The sequence below is a fragment of the Protopterus annectens genome, chromosome 12.part0, assembly GCF_019279795.1.
Source record: "Protopterus annectens isolate FY-2018-M chromosome 12.part0, PAN1.0, whole genome shotgun sequence".
NCBI lineage: Eukaryota > Metazoa > Chordata > Ceratodontiformes > Protopteridae > Protopterus > Protopterus annectens.
The window spans coordinates 1,317,785,180-1,317,806,500 of record NC_056746.1 but is presented as its reverse complement, the minus strand read 5'-3'; the positions used below and the strand labels follow the sequence as shown (position 1 = coordinate 1,317,806,500).

General features: G+C 39.4%; 1 protein-coding gene across 1 annotated transcript in view; it reads left to right on the top strand.

Moving 5' to 3' along the window:
• The first annotated feature begins 5,812 nt into the window (after positions 1 to 5,812).
• The window catches only part of CDH4 (cadherin 4), a 2,239,932-nt gene continuing 2,224,423 nt past the window's right edge, over positions 5,813 to 21,321 (top strand). Inside the window, exon 1 of the mRNA XM_044090376.1 lies at positions 5,813 to 6,038. Coding sequence (XP_043946311.1) covers positions 5,973 to 6,038 — 66 coding nt within the window. The 5' untranslated portion in view covers positions 5,813 to 5,972. The remainder of the gene's footprint in view (positions 6,039 to 21,321) is intronic.

Here is a 21,321-nt window from a genome sequence, read left to right as displayed (position 1 = left end):
AAGAAACAATGTTTTATCTTGGGGGAAGACCTGCTACTCTCCCCATGTAGAGACTGTACTCCACACCTCCTACTAATTATATATACCAACTCCGAGATCGCAAAATAGCGGAGAAAGGGCAAAATCACACTTCCCACTATGTAGGGAGCCCCAAAAAATAAATACTGTCTTCTTACTATCAACCAGCAGTTCGATAAAAACAATCCTCCTAAATAAGCATTATGCATAATGAATGTATGATTAAACACATTGAATCCATATATAAAATGGCACATGCAAATGACCACATAATGATATGAAAATGAGGAACTATGCAAATCGATCAGGTGGATCAAGCAAAAAATGACATTAAACAAAGAGCAATTTAGAGAAGAACTAAAACCGGAATGTCATGAAACAAATGTATTGTGAGCATCGAGGATTCTTGGCGTACTGTGAAACGGACATGCTAGGAGTCGCATAAACTTGTGAAGTACAGCATGTGTTCATCGCAGCTATCGCAATCGACACCCATGATATGGTACACTGCAGCCATCTGTGTCACTGCAGAACTTAAACATATGTGGCTTACACGCTACGTTATTTGCACTGCATTTCTCTCGTGAGTCAACATTTGTAATTTCATTTAGGCTGAACTTGTGTGGTCCTAAATGACAATAAAGTTTCTTTGAAATCTTTGAAATCGACCAGTAGATACTTGGCCATTATGATGTAAATGGTAAGGCCATAGATAAGTTAGCTAAACTCTGTCACTCGGTAGCAAAATCAAGGGAGGATGCATGGACTTCCCAGCCCAATGGAGATAAAAGTCTGTATAGTGTTAGCCACATTAGCTAAAGAGAGCTTCCAATGACCTACAGGAGCTATGTTAAGGATAGTAGCTGTTAACCTTGGGTGCCCCACACCACTTCCTCATCATCTGGTTGCAGTATTTGGAGGAAAATGTCTGTTTCCCCCAGGGATTGTGAAGAAGAAATCCACCACTAAGAAGGCAGTTTGCAGCATGGTCCATTTCCCTACACTCCTGGGCACCATAGAATGCACATGCATTGACAACAAGGCCCCTCCTGCTCCACAGGAAGGGCTTCCTCTCTTTCAACTGCCAGGCAATGTGTAAAGCCCAAAGCATTATAATGGGACTGTATACCTCACAGGCAGATCATATGATTCATATATCTATGTGTATATCTATATATCTATCTATCTATATATATATATATATATATATATATATATATATATATATAGATATATATATATATATATATATATAGATATATATATATATATATATATATATATAGATATATAGATATATATACACACACACACATATATATATATATATATATATATATATATATATATACATATATATACACACACACACACATAGATAGATAGATAGATAGATAGATAGATAGATAGATAGATAGATCGGGCATACGCACACATATGATCTATATTGATAACTTGCAGGGGAGACATCCTGAAGGTCACACAGTTGGTAAGTGCACAAACAGGTGAGATAATCAGGGCAGTCTACACAAGTACCATAGAAGCAGGAAGCTGGCCCCATGGAATGAAGTAACATTGGAGCTGTGGATGATGATTCTTATTTTAAATCTACAGTCCATAGTAGTGATGGCATACAACACAAGCCACATAGAAGATACATAACGTCATGGAGTGTGAGTTGGGACAACTGAAAGGATGCTTCTATTGCTTTGACAAATAAGACAGAGATTTGAGTTATGCACCAGAGACCTGCAGACAATCCTGGTAGTGTGAGCCATGTTGCATAATATGTCATGGCAGAAACAGCTAGCACTGCAGGGAAACATTCTGGCAGGGCCCAACACAGCAGTGGGGCCAAACTAGAAGAGTGGGGTGTGGAGTCTGAGAAGGAGCAGCGTGACAAAGTGGATGCGGGTGTAGTATACCACAATACTGGCAAAGGCACAGCATCTGGTCATGTTGCAGTGCCCCAAAATAAAACGATATATGCATTATCACACTTAAGCTATGCAGAGCACTCTATGAACTTGTCACACTGCACATCAGTCATAACCATGGCTATCTATAATTGGGAATGGGCAGTCATCGCTTGCAGGTATGTGTTGGAGCACAGTGACAGGTGATACTAACACTATAATATGCTATGGGGTCATGGGGTGAATTTGGAAACCATATGACATATGCTACCAGCTTGTGGGGGTCAAGGATCACAAGGTGATGGTAGGGTTGAGCTGCAGTGTTGTTATTTTTGGCAATGTCCACTGTGCTGACTTATAGTGTTGGAGCTTGATGTGGTCTGTATCAAAGATGGTGTAGAACGTCAAGGTGAACCTATATCCATTGTTAGAAAACCATAGAGCTTTATCATCCATGACCTGGACAACTCCCATGAACAAGCATGGCACTCCATGTGCTCATAGGGGATATTGAAGGAGTATAACTATGGAAATGTTCAAGAGAATCCTGGTGAGGGTTTCCCAGATGTTAAGCAGATGTAACATTGGCAGCCTTTACTGTTAGACCCCTGATGGCCAGGGGTATCAGTCCATTTGCATAAATCTGAAAGTGAAGCTGTCTCAGCAACTGTCTGTGTTGCCTGATTAGGGTTAGTATCTGTGCCTTGTCCTTTGCATAGAATATCATACTAATTAACTAATTATGCTTCAGTTTACCTGTTTCATAGGCTTATTAAGGCTGCCCATAACATTCATGTCCTGCACTATTCCCTGTTACATCTGGTCATAATTCACTGTGGCTGTGGTGCCTGTACTCAGGATACACACACACACACACACACACACACACACACACACACACACACACACACACACACACCATGTGGTCCAAGGGCCAACATTAACAACTCTATTATCTGGCTAGTGAATAGTTCCAGCTGTTGCCTCTGTCAGAGTACTATGGCAAGCCCTGGACACCTTTGGGCTACACATGTGAGTCAGTGGAGGAGTGTGTCAAGCAGGCTTTGGAAGACATCTTCCTATAACACCTGTCTCCTTCTCCCCACATTTTGTAACTGTTTGGCAGGTTATTGTACTGGTCTTCCCAATCCTTCGATGTGCACTCTGCTGCAATGGATATGCTTCTCTGTACCCCTTCCTGCACCTGCCTATTGAAGCCATGCAGTGCTCTGCACAAACTATTAACCCCCCTCCATACAATGCAATGCATTATTATGCCTATCTTTATGTGTGTGGGGGCTTCATTTCCTATGTTTACTGTTCTTCCCTAGGTACCCAATGTCCAATGGTGTAACCTATCACCCCAGCCATGCCAGTCACACATACCTCATGGCATTCTACTCAAAGTCACTGCCATACATGACAGGTGTTGATTACAGCTATTTTATATGCAGTATCATATATTTGTTATGTAAAGTGCTGTAATCTACAGATTTTCATCTGTAAGTATTCTCATGCAAAATGGTGCCCAGGTTTCATATCATACCAAGAAGGGCCTCATAACATGGTGATTCTGGTAGTACCACCATCTCTAAAATGCAATCAGACCACAATCCACTACCAGTCCTAAATGGTGCTAGCCACAGTTAGCATGACTCTATTGAAATAAGTGATCAACATACTAATGCACATAGCCTGTGTAAACCTGTAATGCCACAACACTGATGCCAACGTTTGGTAGTACCTTCAGCACCAAATTGTGTCACATTATGTCAAAACGGTTAACCATCACTTTGATGAAGTGCAGGGTATCGAGATGCACATGTTCGAAGTGCAGTTTTCAAATATGCAGAAAAGTGAACCAAAAATGATCAACTCCACAACCTCTGACGCTAGTGTGCATTCACTGTTGTGAAGTTGATGTTCTGCATGGAGATCACACTACAGTGGAGATTGGAAATCTACCATTTTCCTCACTATAGTGTGATCTCAGAGTTTGTATATGTAGTTAGCAGGAGGTGTGGGGGGTGCAGGGGGCCTTTTTCCCCTGCAAATCATTAGTTGGACATGTCTGGACAGTAAGAAATGCTGGGTAGTGTTGACTGTGTCAAAAATGAACTTGTCGACATTACTGATTTTGTCTTTGTGCCTTTCTAATGTTGTAATTTCAAGTTTATTTGTCGAGTAAGTCATTACTCGATGGAATGCCTTTCCAGAATTTGATAGTAAACCTGTCTAAACATATATTTGTGCACATGGAGCATCTTTTTTGTTCCTTGGGTTAGCCAGTGTGAGTTGACCTGTCTTTTTCATTTTCTGTGAACTGCAACAAGGTGGAATGATGTGTTAGCAAGATCACGATATGTTTGTTTTTCCTGCACAGCAACTTTGCTGAGTGCCTAATGGGGTACTATAACAGCACCTTGTCCACAACTGATGCCCATCTTGAACTTTTCATGATGTTGTGTGATGCCACTAACACCGTCCACTCTGGTTAGCAGGCTGACACTAGTACAGAGACCTGCAGTAGGCCATCCTGACCTACTTCAACTCCGTTACCTGGCGTTGTTGTTTATATAAGACTTTACTTATTAGAAATTAAAGGGTAAGGAAGCAATTTGTGGCAAAAGCATACTGAGGACACTCTTAAAGTAAGATTCTTTTGACCAACATGTGTCCACTATCATGAGCAAGTCCTATATTGTCCACTATCATGAGTAAGCCCTTCTGTATTGTCCACTATCATGAGTAAGCCCTTCTATATTGTGCAGGTTATAAACAAACAGATTGTGTCTATATCTAAAGATATTATTTTCTCCCTTTACTCAGCCCTCACATGCAGCACATGGAATGTCCACATTATAGATTTACTAAAATAATCCTAAACCGTATGTCCTACATGTACTGACTTAAAGTCCTGTCACTATACTTGGTATCTTACAGACTGCTAAGACGTGACCTGTGTGTGGCATACAAGACATCCTCAGACTCAGTAATGATGGCTTTACTGCACATCAGCAAGTCAACTAGCATCAGAAATGATCAGTCTAAGGATACAAACCTCTTCTGTAACATCAAGAGAATGGTTTGGAGGGACAGGTATATCTTGCAGTACATACCACTGCTTTGGGACAGACTCCTCATCCATGTAAAATAAAGCTCAGTTCTGTCCATATTTAAGCACAACTTGGATCTATGTACAAATATTAGAAAGTTTACCAAAGGACTGCCCTCTGTACTACTGATGGATAGAGGCAAGTTATTCCACACATGGGTCCCACCAGATTTTTTTTGATATGATCCGATTTATTTTCACTAGGAGTAAGTAATACACAATTATTGACCATGGGGATGGGTAAAGGCAGTCTTAACACAAAATGGAATAGGTTAATTCAAGCACCAAAATGGAAATTAGGTAAGCTTAAAATGTGGCACACAAGGGCAGCTAGCCAAGTACTTACCTATGAACCTATAAAAATTATACTTTTTACACTTTTGGGCACAAAAGCTGCATTTTAATGGTTTGAATTCTATGATTGGTCTATAACTGCTTGTGCATGATCCAGCACAGTACCTGTGAAATATGGTTTCTTCTTTTCTTAAAAAAAAAAAAGAATTTCATTTACGATATCATCAGACTTTAAATTACAATGCAGAGAAACATAAGCCTATAGTTAATGTTATACTAACATGCATCTTTCCATTAAGTTTGCCTGGAAGGCTTTGGAGGACATTAAAATCATTTTCTTGATGGTTACTTAAAACTAGTAAAAAGACCTATGGGAATTAAATGTTGCAAGATCACATTAGATTGTGTCGTTATAGAACAGCAATTTCAATGTTGTTTTTCTTCTGTTTTTTATCTTTCTATTAGTAAACTTCAATGATTGTGCTGGGAATAAGAGAATTCGATATGAAGCTAGCAATCTAAATTTCAATGTTAGGAAGGATGGAACCATTTATGCTACGCGCAAGGTTCAGTTCCCTTCAAAGGAGACAACGTTTACAGTGACTGCGTGGGACCGGGACAACCGGGAAATGTGGGAGACAACAGTCAGACTTATGAACAAAGCACAAAATAAGTCAAAACACAGCAAGCATAAGGTAAGCTGTTTCAGATTGTGATTTATTTTATGAATCACTGTCAGCAGTCATGTGAGTAACTGTTATGTTTGAAGGTTTTGATTAATAATTAATGTGTTATTAAACTGTATAGATCATACAGAACAGTCTTTTTTAACTGAATAAAGCACACTGCGCCTTGAGATTTAGTTTTAAAATATGAAATCAGAGTAAAAGTGAATCGATTACAATTGCAGTTGCAAACTAAATAAACAGTGGGTTTAAGAATCAAATCTATCCTTTCTAGATATACTGCATACAAATGCACTTCAGCTTTCTACACAGGTACACATACACACACACACACACACACACACACACATACATACACATACACACACAGCACACACACACACACACACACACACACACACACACACACACACACACAGGTCAGCAAATGTACCTGCACATAATGCATGAGGAAAAAATATCACTTTTATGTTTACTGTAAGAGGTGAGGGTATGAATAAAAAAAAAATTGCCTGAATCTCCTTGTGTTCTGACTGTGCTTCTCAAACATTTTGGAAATACAGAGTATATTTTAGAGCATTTATTATAACTGTAATTGCCTTAATATTGCTACAACTCAACTGCTCTAGGTTGCACTGCATCTGAAGTGTTTGAGGGTTTTAGCTACTTTTCTGTATATATAGACTTCCCTGTATATGTAGACTAGCTACTTATTCTGCTGTATTACTGCCTCCTAAATCATTTTTCAGTTGTGCACTTGCGTTGCTTCATTTAAAAAGTTTTAAATTGCATTTATTGTTTAGGACTACACACTCAAGTGTGTTAGCCTTTTCTGTGTTTATTTACTGTATTATTGCATTGTTTAGCCTTTTTTAACCAAAAAAAAAAAAAAAAATACTGTCTTGTTTGCTCGTTTCCCACCTTTCCTAGCCAGTCCATATCCCAGGCTTTGCTTGTCTCAGGACTTTATTTTCTGTGCTCAGAGCTATCCAGACCTTGCTGTGGTAGAGGGAAGTCCTACTGCTTACCAGTGGGAGTGGTGAGCATCGTACTGCCTAACGCTAGAGGAGTGGTTTCCAGCTCTGAAATTGTAATTTTATTAGAGTTTTTGGGCTGATTTCTATCCCTTTCAAGTTTCTGGCTTAAAAACGCATGTGTTTGCACATTTTTCACACCGTGCAGTACTGTGAGGCTACAGTTAAACTATTCCAGGTGCCAGAAAGTCTGCTCTTCAAATTTTCCCGTAGAACTAGCTGGTTTCTCAGTAGTAGCACTAAAATCTGAACCCCTGTGACTAACACTTGCTCTAGAACCTGCTGGAAAGCACAAGGAAGCCTTAAAGTGATACAAGCACTCAGCTCTCCTTGTCAATAAGGAGAAATTAATCGTAGGCACTAAACAGCCTATAATTGCAAAGTACCTTGCAAAGGTAAAGGAAAACAGCTCTTACACTTTACAAAAAAAGCACCTGAACAAGCATGTCCAAGGATCAGCTTCCAGTGATTTCTCCTGTCCACCTAGTGAATTTGGGCATACTGAGGCAATGCGGCAACTGCTTCATGTACACAGACAATCCTCTCCTCCTACTACCCAACACAACAACCTGTGAGAGATGCACTTACATAACGAAACTGGAAGCAAAGCTCTCTCAGACCATGATTGTGCTAGAGTGGACAGTCAAGAGGAGAAGGAGAAGGAGAAGCATGTTGTATTTAATTAACTTTGTTTCCACTGGAAGAGGTAAGTGGTAAACTATCATTAATTTTCCATTGCTCTAAGTATATTACACTTTTACTTGAGAAAAAAAACAGCGACTGCAAAAATAGGATTTTTTTTCATATTTTTTTTTCTGTTTAGGATCAGGTACATTTTGACATTAATGTACTCCAAATGTCTAGTTATGTTTCTAATTTTATTTTTAGTAAGCCAGATTCATATTGTAGGTATTTGTGTTAGAGTGGAGTATTTGTTAGTATGGGTAATGTCTATTTTAGTGCATATAGTATGTGTGCTTTTTATTTTATTAGCTTAATTTATCTACAAAAAGGTGATATTTCCACCTTCCTGGGGAACTGATGATACATATAAGGTGTGCATAAATTTGTTGTTGATGTAACAGAATATACACACTGAGCAGAGTGGAGGAGAGGTGTTGACTACATCTCTTAGCTGAGATATATAAGTATCCTGTTTTTTTTCGATTATTTATATTGATTATTGTTGCTAGCAATTTATATATAGCTCTTTTTATTGCCTGCTGCACAGCTTTTGAGTGTATTTTTATTGCTATTAACTAATCTGCACAGGTAACTGATTTATGTGCAGTTAAAAAAGCATTCTGTAGAGTCTCATTGCTCCTTTATCTGTTTAAAAACTTTCATTTTGTGGCTTTCTGTAGTGCTTACTGTCTGTAGGCTAATAGCTTTAGTATGTCCTAGTCAGAATTGCTGGCTCTGGGTTTGTTTATACAGTGATTGTTCAAAGCACATGAACAGGCCATCTTGAATTAGCTGAAGCCTTTCTTTACCTTGGCTAGATTGCGTTAATTGGCCGCTGGCTAGTGGGGGCTGTTTCTTTTGTGTTTTTGTAAAAAAAAAAAAAAAAAAAATAGGTGTCTAAGGTTGTATCTTCTGGTATTTAAGCCCTAACTTTGAGAGGGTTTCTGTCTATACACACTGAGCAGAGTGGAGAAGAGTTGTTGACTACAACTCTTAGCTGAGATATACAAGTATCCTGTTTTTTCGATTATTTATACTGATTATTGTTTCTAGCAATTTATATATAGCACTTTTTATTGCCTGCTGCACAGTTTTTTAGTGTATTTTTATTGCTATTAACTAATCTGCACGGATAACTGATTTGTTTGCAGTTAAAAAAAACATTCTGTAGAGTCTCATTGCTCCTTTATCTGTTTAAAAACTTTCATTTTGTGGCTTTCTGTAGGCTAATAGCTTTAATATGTCCTAGTCAGAATTGCTGGCTCTGGGCTTGTTTGTTTATACAGTCTTTGTTCAAAGCACATGAACAGGCCATCTTGAATTAGCTGAAGCCTTTCTTTACCTTGGCTAGAATGTGTTAATTGGCTGCTGGCTAGTGGGGGCTGTTTCTTTTGTGTTTTTGTAAAAAAAAAAAAAAAAAAAAGTGTCCCTGTTGGTGTCTTGCTGTTATACTTGGTGGCTTTGCAGTTGCCTGCCCCTACTGTAAATCTGATCTGGGACACTCCTCCCAGTCTAGTGTCATTAGCTCATTCTACCGAATACAGAGAGAACATTTGATAAGGCCTTCTATTTCTCCTTTTTCCCTTTCAAAAAAAAAAAAATTTTTTTGCCTGAATCTCCTTGGTTCTGACTGTGCTTCTCAAACATTTTGGAAATATAGAGTATATTTTAGAGCATTTATTATAACTGTAATTGCCTTAATATTGCTACAACTCAAGTGCTCTAGGTTGCACTGCATCTAAAGTGTTTGTGTGTTTTAGCTACTTTTCTGTATATATAGACTTCTCTGTATATGTAGACTAGCTACTTCTGCTGTGTTACTGCCTCCTAAATCGTTTTTCAGTTGTGCACTTGCCTTGCTTCATTTAAAAGTTTTAAATTGCTGATTTTGTCGAGTTTTAATTGCATTCACGGTTTAGGACTACACACTCAAGTGTGTTAGCTTTTTCTGTGTTTATTTACTGTATTATTGCATCATTTAGCCTGTTTCAACAAAAAAAAAAAAAAAAAATACTATCTTGTTGCCCGTTTCCCACCTTTTCTAGCCAGTCCGTATCCCAGGCTTTGCTTGTCTTGGACTTTATTTTCTGTGCTCAGAGCTATCCAGACCTTGCTGTGGGCAAGGGAAGTCCTACTGCTTACCAGTGGGACTGGTGAGCATTGTACTGCCTATCTAACGCTAGAGGTGAGGTTTCCAGCTCTGAAATTATAATTTTATTAGCCTTTTTGGGCTGATTTCTATCCCTTTCAAGTTCTGGCTTAAAAACGCGTGTGTTTGCACATTTTTCGCATCATGCGGCTACAGTTAAACTATTCCAGGTGCCAGAAAGTCTGCTCTTCAAATTTTCCCTTAGAACTAGCGTGTTTCTCAGTAGTAGCACTAAAATCTGAACTCCTGTGACTAACACTTGCTCTAGAACCTGCTGGAAAGCACTAGGAAGCCTTAAAGTGATACAAGCACTTAGCTCTCCTTGTCAATAAGGAGAAATTAATCGTAGGCACTAAACAGCCTATAATTGCAAAGTACCTTGCAAAGGTAAAGGAAAACAGCTCTTACACTTTACAAAAAAAGCACCTAAACAAGCATGTCCAAGGGTCAGCTTCTGGTGATTTCTCCTGTCCACCTAATGAATCTGGGCATACTGAGGAAATGCGGCAACTGCCTCATGTACACAGACAATCCTCTCCTCCTACCACCCAACACTACAACCTTTGAGAGATGCACTTATATAGCCAAACTGGAAGCAAAGCTCTCTCCGGCCATGATTGTGCTAGACAGTCAAGAGGAGAAGGTTAATACCTGCACTACATCTCAAGCAACTCGTACCTTTCAAAACCCACACCATCAACACCCACACATAGCAACACTAAACCCACATATGCGGAGGCCCTTAACATTAACCTGCCCAAGCAACAAGGACCTCCGAAGCTGAAACGCAAACAAACACCAGTCACAACCAAAGTGACACATAGCTCACAACACCAGTGTGCCACCCAACAACAGCCCCTAAGGCAAGACAATGTACCCAACACTTTAGTCATAGGTGACTCTATAGTCAGGCACACTGATGTCCCACTCACCAGGCTGAACAAGGAGAAAATTACAGTCAGCTGCCTGTCGGCTGCCAGGATCCACCACATAACGCATGCACTCAAGTCACTCCACAACAAGTACAAATACGACTCTGTCATTGTCCATGTTGGAGTGAATGACTTGAAACGTACCTCCCTGGACTACATGAAAAGAGACATGGAAGAGCTCTTGGATCTTGTGGCCCAGGCAGGTATGACCCTAGCCCTGAGTAGCATCCTGCCTTCGCCCAGAATTATATCACAGTATAAGGACAAAATGATTGACTTCAAAAATTGGTTAAGCTTCTGGTGTCATTCAAAGGGGATCCAGTATCTGTCTGCCTGGGAAGATATGATCGACAAGCCATGATGCTTTTCCAGAGTTGGTCTGCACCTGTCTCCCCTGGGATTCAGGTTACTGGATAAAGCTTTTGCCACCCCTATAGTGCTTATTTTAGGCAAGGTTCAAAGGATAAAACCACCACCATAACAGATACAAGCATGCAAAATCTGAAGGTAATGCTGCTCAATGCTAGAAGTCTAAACCTCAAAATGCACTCTCTTGAGGCACTCCTAAAAATGGAGAACATCAATATCTGTGCATTAACTGAGACCTGGTTCAAGGCTCCAGAGAGCACCCCTGCAATACCAGGCTACAACTCTTGCCACACTTTTCGGCCAGAAAACCAAGACTGAAACACTAAAGGTGGAGGAGTGTCCATATTCACCAAGGATATTCACACCTCCAGGCTAGTCGCCCAACACAATGCATCTGAAATTCTCCAGGTGCAACTAACACTAGGTAAGACTGCAATCCAAATTGTAGCTTGCTACAGATCCCTCACCATGCCCCAATATTCTCACTAAACCTTTCTAAACATACTGGAAAATATTAAGATACAACCAAACACCCTAATACTGGGTGATTTCAACAACCCTGCCATTAATTGGGAAATCTACTCGGGTATCAACTCCTTTACCCAACGGTTCTTGGAATTCATAAATTCCAACGCCCTGGATCAACTAATCCATTGTCCTACCAGGGGATCCAATATCCTAGACATGGTCATTACCAACATGGGAGATAGATGCTCCACACCAGTGGTCACCCCCTCATTGGTCAGGTCTGACCATAAGCAAATCACCTTTGACATCCACATCCCACCCCCACCCACTAATAAGGAAACCTCCTTAAAAAACTTCTCTAAAGCCAACTTCATGCTACTGAAGTCAGAAGTGACAAACTTCACAACACCCTGGAAGTTCGACTGCAGAATCCTACACTAAGGCACTGTACAAGCACATCGACTCATGCATGAATAGTGCCATCTCATATAGAACCAAGATGCTCTTCTTCAGAAAAAGGAAGCCAATCTGGTGGACCCTTGCTTTAAACAAACTATACAACAGAAGGAAGAAACTGTTGCAGAAAAGAGGAAAATCCCAGAATGCAAAAAACTCCCTCACCAGCCTCAGTAAGAAGCTGAGCTCCCTCATAAAATCCTAAAAAGCTAGTTACAAAAATAAAATTGCCAAAGATTCCAAAGACAACCACAAGGCATTCTATAGTTATGTCAAGAATCTAAATGGCAATGCTCAGATCTGCTCTGAGCTACAAAAGAATGGCATTAAATATACTGATTCCAAGGATATTGCCAATATCCTGGCAGATCGATTTAGTGCCAACTTCACCTCCTTCTCACCCCCTAAAGGGCCCATCTCAATACCAAATGATTGCCAAATTCCGACAATCATGGCCACATAGGTAGAAACCGCACTCTCCAAAGCTAAGAATACAGCATCCATGGGACCAGATGACATCCCAGGCTGTGTACTAAATGAACTACAAAATGAACTGGCACCTCACCTAAGTGTCATGTTTAATCATAGCCTCATCTCAGGCTTCGTGCCCACTGAGTGGTGCACAGCTGCAGTTATCCCGCTCCACAAGGGAGGATCCACCTTGGATCCCGGGAACTACCGTCCCATCAGTCTGACAGGCCTGATCTGCAAGGGCATGGAACGCATTATCATGGAACTTATAAACAAAGACATTGGCGACCTTCAAACACTGGACCCCACCTAGTTTGGGTTTGCGAAGGGCCAATTTTGACTCCTGAATCTGATTGACTTCTTTGAGTCAGTCTCCAGAGCTGTGGACGAGGGTAAGGTGGTCCACACAGCCTATCTGGACCTCGCCAAGGCCTTCGACACCATCCCCCACTCTGGAATTATAGATAAACTTACTAAGCTGGGCATAAATACCTACATCACTTAACGGGTTGCCAACTGGCTTACTGACAGAACCCAGACTGTAAAAGTAGCCGACTCCAAATCCAGCTCCAGACAAGTGACAAGTGGAGTACCTCAGGGTTCAGTCCTGGGACCACTCTTGTTTGGCATCTACTTCTCTGAAGTACAGGCTAACAAAGTTTGCAGATGACTGCAAACTGGGAGCCATTATTGAATCCCCAAATGATGTGGATATTCTACAAAAGGGCCTTACAGAAACAGATGCCTGGTGCCAGAGCCATGGGCTCAAGCTTAATGCCAAGAAATGTATAGTTATCCCCTTTGGAAAAAAACATGTACCCATGAATTACCACATAGGTGGCAGGAGACCAAACATTGAAAGTGTGATGAGAGACTTAGGGACACAGGTGGACAGTGGTCTCACTTTCGATAACCACATCGCCACAACAGTCAGGAAATCCTTCTATGTGGCACACCTCATCACTAAGGGCTTTTCATCCAGAAAAAAGGAGGTCATTGTCCCACTGTACTCATCCCTCATTAGACCCATTATAGAGTATAATGCCCCATTTGGTATGTACCTCACAAGACATCTGCAACAGCTGGAAAGGCCACAGAAATACCTCACTAAAAGAATCACAGGCCTAAAGCAGATGCCATATACTGACCATCTAAAAAACTCCAGCTATACTCTGTGGCATATCGTCTACTCAGAGGTGATCTCTGCTTAACATACAAGGCCATGTCAAACCCTGAGCTGTTGGACATGCTCCACTTAAAGAAATCCCAATCCCTCAGAGCCACACACTCCAGGGATCTAAACCTTGTCATCACAATGAACAAAACATGCTGGAGGGATAGGTTCCTGACCCAGAGACTCCCCATACTCTGGAATAGACTGCCCATACATGTCAAGCAGAGCGCGTCATTGGCCGTCTTCAAAAGGAACCTTGATAATTGGATGGGAGATAGGAAATTCACCCCGGGGATCATGTCAGTCAACCTGCTAGACAAGGGTCCAGAGAAGTAAATATTGTGGGAAGAAATATCCAGGGAATTGTTATGGCTAGGCTTGCATACGCCCTAGGGCCGATAAGCCTAGTACCAACCTATGAACCTATACATAAATTATGGGCATTTTGAAATCATTTACATGAATTTATTACACATGGTATATACCTTTATGACATATATATCCACACACACACACACACACACACACACAAACACACAAACACACACACATACAGACATACATCTTCATGACAATAAACTGAATGCCAAACAGCATAAATTCTAACAAAATAAACTAAATGATCAGAATTATATTACTCATTGCTGAAATTATTAAAACATCATTTTTTAAATGAGTAGCTACCTTCTGTACCTATAGGGGATTCAAACCTCCAAAATCCTTGCTGGCAGTCATAACAAACACAAGATTAAGGCTCTGAGATATTAACCAAACCTTTACTTGCCTACTGTGTGATTCTGAACTTGTCACTTAATCAACTGCTGCTCTTGGGCTGTGTCTGGAAGAGGTTCCATAAGGATCAGCATTCTATCCGTTAACAAATACAAATAAAAAAACTAAATAAGTAAACGTACTGTTTCCATATCGCAGAGCGGCAGAGTTAGGACAGACACCACCTACATTAAAAGCACACACTGTTCCATAATCCACAGTCAAAGCACAAATTACAGAAAATATAACCACAGCAGGAAGTTAACACAACACAAATCATTCAAGACAGCACCAAAATACAGCTGTCATGAATGAAAGCTTCACACAAATACCTCAAAATATGGCAAAGGCACTGCCATTCAATTTAAAGGGCAGCACAACAGCACAAAACAGCGTGATAATGCTTGTCTCAACAGCTTACTGCAAACCTCCCTCTCTATCACTGTGTGTATATTTGCATATATATATATATATATATATATATATATGCATATATGGGTCTGCTTCACATGACTGAAAACTAAAAATACTGAATTTCATTTGACTGAAATCACAATACCTAATTTTCAATATACTGAAAACTCATTTGAGTTTTATTATACTGAAAGCTTACAATGCTGAATTTCTTTTTTTTTTTTTTTTTTTTTAAATCCTTTTTATTGACTTTTGAACATATCATCACATAACATATCTGTCTCTACACTAAATTAACTATGTACAAAACCCATCTATGCAGAGCATCCAAAAAGAGGTTTAAATGCTGTGAATTTATGCTAGTATAAACTCATATACCATTTTCCATGTATCTCTCTGTGTAGGATTTAGCCTCATGGAATACCACAAATATTTGTGAGCATAAATATGTTTCCCAGCTATCCGTTTGAATCCTTCCCATGAAAGAGCTGATCTATCCTTCCAATTTAAGGTGATATAGTATTTTATCAGCATGAAAGATGTTATTAGAAAATGTATAATGCTGAATTTCAAAAATACTGAAATTTAACCATAGACGTGATATGTGTTTCCCTTCACCTGTGACTTACTTGTGATAAAAAAAAAGCCTTACTGTAACTTAAAAGTGCTGACTGTAAGAATACTAACAGTAGCATAGATAGTAGTGTTGTAGTATTTCTAAATGTGGGTATGTTTCTGCATTTTTATGGGAAGTATCTAAAGTAATATGGCGGAGGTTCTGTGCGCTCTTGGCAGTAGTGGCAGTGTGTACAGTACTGTAAGGTAAATAAAAGGTATATATCCTTTTCCCCACTGTAGTGTAATCCTGGCATTAGTATATATAGTTATGGGGTGTGTCGAGACATGCCCCCCCCCCCCACATTGGGGGAGTGTGGTGGGCGTAGCCCCCCACTTAGTTTGGTTTTATACTGTATGGTTTCTGTTAAAAGGGTAAGTATTTTTTAAGTTTTGGAAAGAGTTAGTTGTTGCTGTTGTAACTGTGCATGTCTATGGCTTAAAATTCAGTATTTTGAAATTCAGCATTGTAAGCTTTCAGTATAATGAGACTCAATCAAATGAGTTTTCACTATTTTGAAAATTAGGTATTGTGGTCTCAGTCAAATGAAATTCGGTATTTTGAGTTTTCAATTATGTGAAGTAGATCCATACATGTGTCTACTTTGATTCACTGAAAACTCATTTCACTGAATTTCAAAACACTCATACCAAATCACTGAAATCTCATTTCACTGAATCACATTCAAACTGTATTGTGATTCTGGAGTTAGTATATATAGTTAGTGGGGGGTGTGGGGGTGTAGCCCCCCCACCTACTTTTGGTTTTATATTGTTAGCTTTTAATGAAATGAGATTCATAAGTATAAAAGCTAAGTAGGTGGGGGGCTACAACCCCCACACCCCCCAATGTGGGAGGCTGTGGCATCCCCCCCCAACTAAATATACTAACTCCAGGATCACATTACAGTGGGGAAAAGGGCATATACGATTTATTTTCCCAACAGTACTTACATTCAGTGAAATGAGTTTTCAGTAATTTGAGCTTTCAGCGATTTTTTGAGGGTGAATTAAAATTCAGTGAAATGAGTTTTCAGTGAATCAAAGTAGTGTGTATGTGTGTATGTGTATATATATATATATATATATATATATATATATATATATATATATATATATATATATAGACAGATTTATTATTTTGTTATTTCTTTTGCTGGTCTTCTGTTGACAGTTAAATACTCATGTGAGAATGCTGTTATAGGACAGAAGGGAAATATGCCACCATTATGCTATCTTGGAATTTGTTTACATAAGTAGTGGAGGGTTGGATTGACTGCACAAAGTGTATGTCTGGGAACATGTGCATTTCAGTGTGGCATTTTGAGTTATGACAGTAAGATTGTTGCTTGCTGCAAAAATGTTTTGCAGCACTAATTATCTTAAATATATATGGGAGTGGTAATTTGAGTGAAACATTTTAATGTTGACATCTGTTTTGTTGACATATTTTGGTCAATAGAACAGATGGCTGACAGGTGTGCTAGACCCCCTACCTACAGGGATTGTGCGTATACCTTTCAACCTCTTAGAACAAGAAATCTGGACAAAGCCTGACATAAGGGGGGGGGGGGACAAAGGCCCAAAAATAGGGACACATTTTAAATATTGCTTTTCTATACTTAGAAAGTTGGTAGAATAACATGATTTGCATTAACATGCATTTTCTTAAGGAAATGAAGTCTGAAACTCAAATGCATGTCACTATTTAGTGACTTCAATCCTTACATAATTCCAGTGATTTGAAAGATAGCAAAAATTTTATGAGGAACAGGCCAAAAACCCGAGGCAAAAATCTGGACAGTCTGCAAAAGTCTGCAGAGTTGAGAGGTATGATTGTGTAAGCTAGGAGTTAGTATATATAATAAGTAGAGGGTGAGGGATGTGCAACCCCCTAGGGGGGAAAGCAATGTCTGCTATTTTCCTGCTCCTAGGATGATCCTCAGAGCTTGTACAGAAGTATATATATGTTGTGCTGTCGACATTTAAAACATCAATGTTCCAGCTGTTAGACCTAAAAGAATAGATCTACACACACACACACACACACATATAAATATATATATATATATATATATATATATATATATATATATATAGATATATAGGGAGAGAGATAGAGCATGAGAGAGAAAGAGAGAGCGAGATGTACACATGCACACACAGGTATATCTATCTATATATACACACAAATGTAGGTGCATAGGAGGTTACTAAGGTATCGACCTGGAGGTCATTTCAACCCTAGCCGTTTCATCCCAATGTAATACCATAAATACTCTAGTCATTACCCAGGATTACATTTAATAATGACTGACCATGTCCAAGAGGGTTGTGGGCGCTCTCCCTGTTAAGTATTTATGATGCCATACCCTAGGTTCATAGGTTAGTGCTAGGCTAATTGCCCCTGTAAGCCATTTTAAGCCTAGCCAACTTCCCTTTTTGTGTTTGAAATAACCTATTCCACTTAGTTATAGATTGGTTTTACCCATTCCATGGTCAACAGTTATAAATTAACCTTAATAAGAATAACCTGGACCATACCATATAGGGGACGCATGCATAGGATAAAGCATTTAGGAGCTGTATCTGTCCATTAGTAGTACAGGAGACAGTCTTGGGGTAAATTTTTGGTTTCCCCTCCATAGATTTAAGTTGCACTTGAAAATGGACAGGGATGAACTTTGTTTTATGTGGCTTGGGGTCTGTTTCATAGCAGTGGTATCCTCTGTGAAATGTACCTGTTCCTCCAAAGCATTCTGATGATGTTGCTGAAGAAATTTAGATCACTAGGCTTTGTATTTCTGATGACATTTAGCTGATTTGCAGTAAATCCGTCAGTATTGAGTCAGAGGATGCCTTAAATCCCAGTCACAAGACACCTCTTAGCCATCTGTAGAATACTAAGTATAGTAGCAGGACGCTGAGTTGGTCCATGTAGGACATGTTGTCTAAGCCTTGTATCCTTTCAGGGTGTTTCAGTTGTTATATGTATCTGAACAGATACACACCAAAGGGGCATTATACTCAATGACTGGCCTAATGAGGGCTGCGTAAAGGGGGCCAATGACATTCCTAGATTTAGACACAATCCCTTACTTTATAAGCTCTGCAATATCGAAGGACTTTCTTAATGACTATTGATATGGTCTAAGGCTAGTTGCTGTCTACCAAACTTTCCAAATCCCTAACAAATGGGTCATTTCTTAGGGGCATATATTCAATGTAATAGTTCCCTGGGATATATTACTTCCCAAAGGATACAATAATTAATTTTCTGTCATTTAGTTTCAATCTTTGATTTTGGCACCAGTCATTTGTTTGGGACAACCATTTCTAGAGGATGGCTAAGTCATTTGTGGATTCAATGACTGTTCTTAGATGGCAGTCATCTGCAGACTTAGTCAGCTGGAGCCCTTTGGCATTTGCTTTTTTCTTCAGAGAAGCAGATGCCAAAGAGAAGGGATCTCAACAAAGAACCCTGTGGGACTCCACTGGTGACTGATTTCCTGCATTATATCTATAGGCCAGTTGGCAAAGGGGGGTTATTCCCAGTTTGTTTAATTTTTCTACTATGCTTGAGTGGGGAATTGTGACCAACACTTTGGCCGGCTTAAGGTATGTGGTGTGCATTTTTTGTAGAAACTGTACTTTTATTTTTGCTTCAGAAAGAGGAAACACACACACACACACACACACACACACACACACACACACACACACACACACACACACAGCTTATAGTTTAGGAGCTCATGCTTGCATTCTTGTTCAGGAAACCATCCTACTGTGTTTTTTGACTACATTATTCTCTTTATTAGACTGAGTATCTGCAGTTTTGACAGCATGTATACAGACCTACACAAAATGTGTATTTTTTTTGTTTTTTTGTTTTTATATAATCACCTCTAGAAGGCTTAACATATTGCAGCAAATTTCATTTTAAGGTTTAATACTCAAACACTTGTCTTGCCAAATTTTTCTTGTTTTTTTTTTTTTTGTTTGTTTTGTTTTGTTATTTTCTGTAGATAAAAGCCATCATACTTTAAATAGTACTTAGATATCTGCCCCAACAAAGGAAAGCATATTATACAGTGTAGTGGTCACACCACCCATCACACATGCATGCTTAAAATAACCAAGATTTGGTTTAGTATGTTATTTTTTGTTACTGAGTGAATCAAATAATGTTTTCATTGATTATTGTTCTACATTTAGGCTCAAGCCACATAGAAGCATCTCTGAATAGTTAATGTTTGAAACACTTAATATTTTTGAATTGCTCACACCTCCCCTTCAAGGAAGGTTTAGACCCCACTGAGAAATGTTGCTCTAAGCAATCATTGCAAATTCTCAGTAGCTGCAAAAATATCTTTTATACCATCCCTTGTGGTTGATCACAACCATCTTTCCATTGTTTTATTTACGTTTAGTCCTGTTTGGTCACAGGCTGTTAGCAGACGAGTATATATACCATTTCAGTCCGCACCCTGTACTTCACACCCAGAAACTTGCCCAAAATTTACAGCAAATGAGTTTCCTTTTTATATGTTCCCATTGTCAGGAGCTCAGTGACTGAACAAATGAAAGAATAAATGGATAAATAAAATTTTCAGGAGTTTGGCTTGGTCAAATACATCCTCTCTATACCTCATCTTGTGCCTTAATTTTGGTCAACACTAGGAAAGACGCTGTTCTGGCTCTTAAGCAGATGGTAATGTTGAAGCATTATTTCAAAGGTTAACTAAGTGTGCAGAAAAACTTGACAAGTAGGCTCAAGAATGTAATAATTATTCCTGATATAGAAAGGTCTAGATCATTGGAATGCCTGGACACTGTGAAGGGGCAAACATGACTGTTTCTGCTTGTGAGAGATGCAAGGAGTCACTAGCACTGGAGTTCTGCAAAGACTAAGATGTGTTCAGCAGAAATGTGTGATATTCCTTGGTTTATTCAACTGTTTTTTTTTTCATACTCTATAGCAACCTGCATGAATTATAATCCAACGAGTTACTTTGACTCTTGACATTTCATTCTAATGCAATATTGTTATAATTTAATTTACTGCAATTTTCCAACAAAACTAAAAAAAGTGTTCACTGCATTAAGCTTGCAACCATCACATTTCCAGTGGGAGGGGCTTCACTCAAGTGAGAAACATAAAAGTATTTTCTTTAGATTTTGATTGAAATCATTAAACCAAAAGCATTATCAGCATAGTTTTGGTTTAGTGAGTGTAGTTCAATAACATAGACCATTTTCTAAACTTTGACCAAGAACAAAGCAGTACTAAATATCATGTTGTACTACCTCATGGATGTGTTGGGGGTCCTGAAGTGCACCAGAAACTATGTGGGATGCAGTGGAATCTACACTGGACTACCACACACTGCCATAGGATCTACACTGGACTACCACTCACTGCCATAGCATCTACACTGGACTACCACACACTGCCATAGGATCTACACTGGACTACCACTCACTGCCATAGGACCTACACTGGACTACCACTCACTGCCATAGGATCTACACTGGACTACCACACACTGCCATAGGATCTACACTGGACTACCACTCACTGCCATAGCATCTACACTGGACTACCACACACTGCCATAGGATCTACACTGGACTGCCACTTACTGCCATAGCATCTACACTGGACTACCACACACTGCCATAGGATCTACACTGGACTACCACTCACTGCCATAGGATCTACACTGGACTACCACTCACTGCCATAGGACCT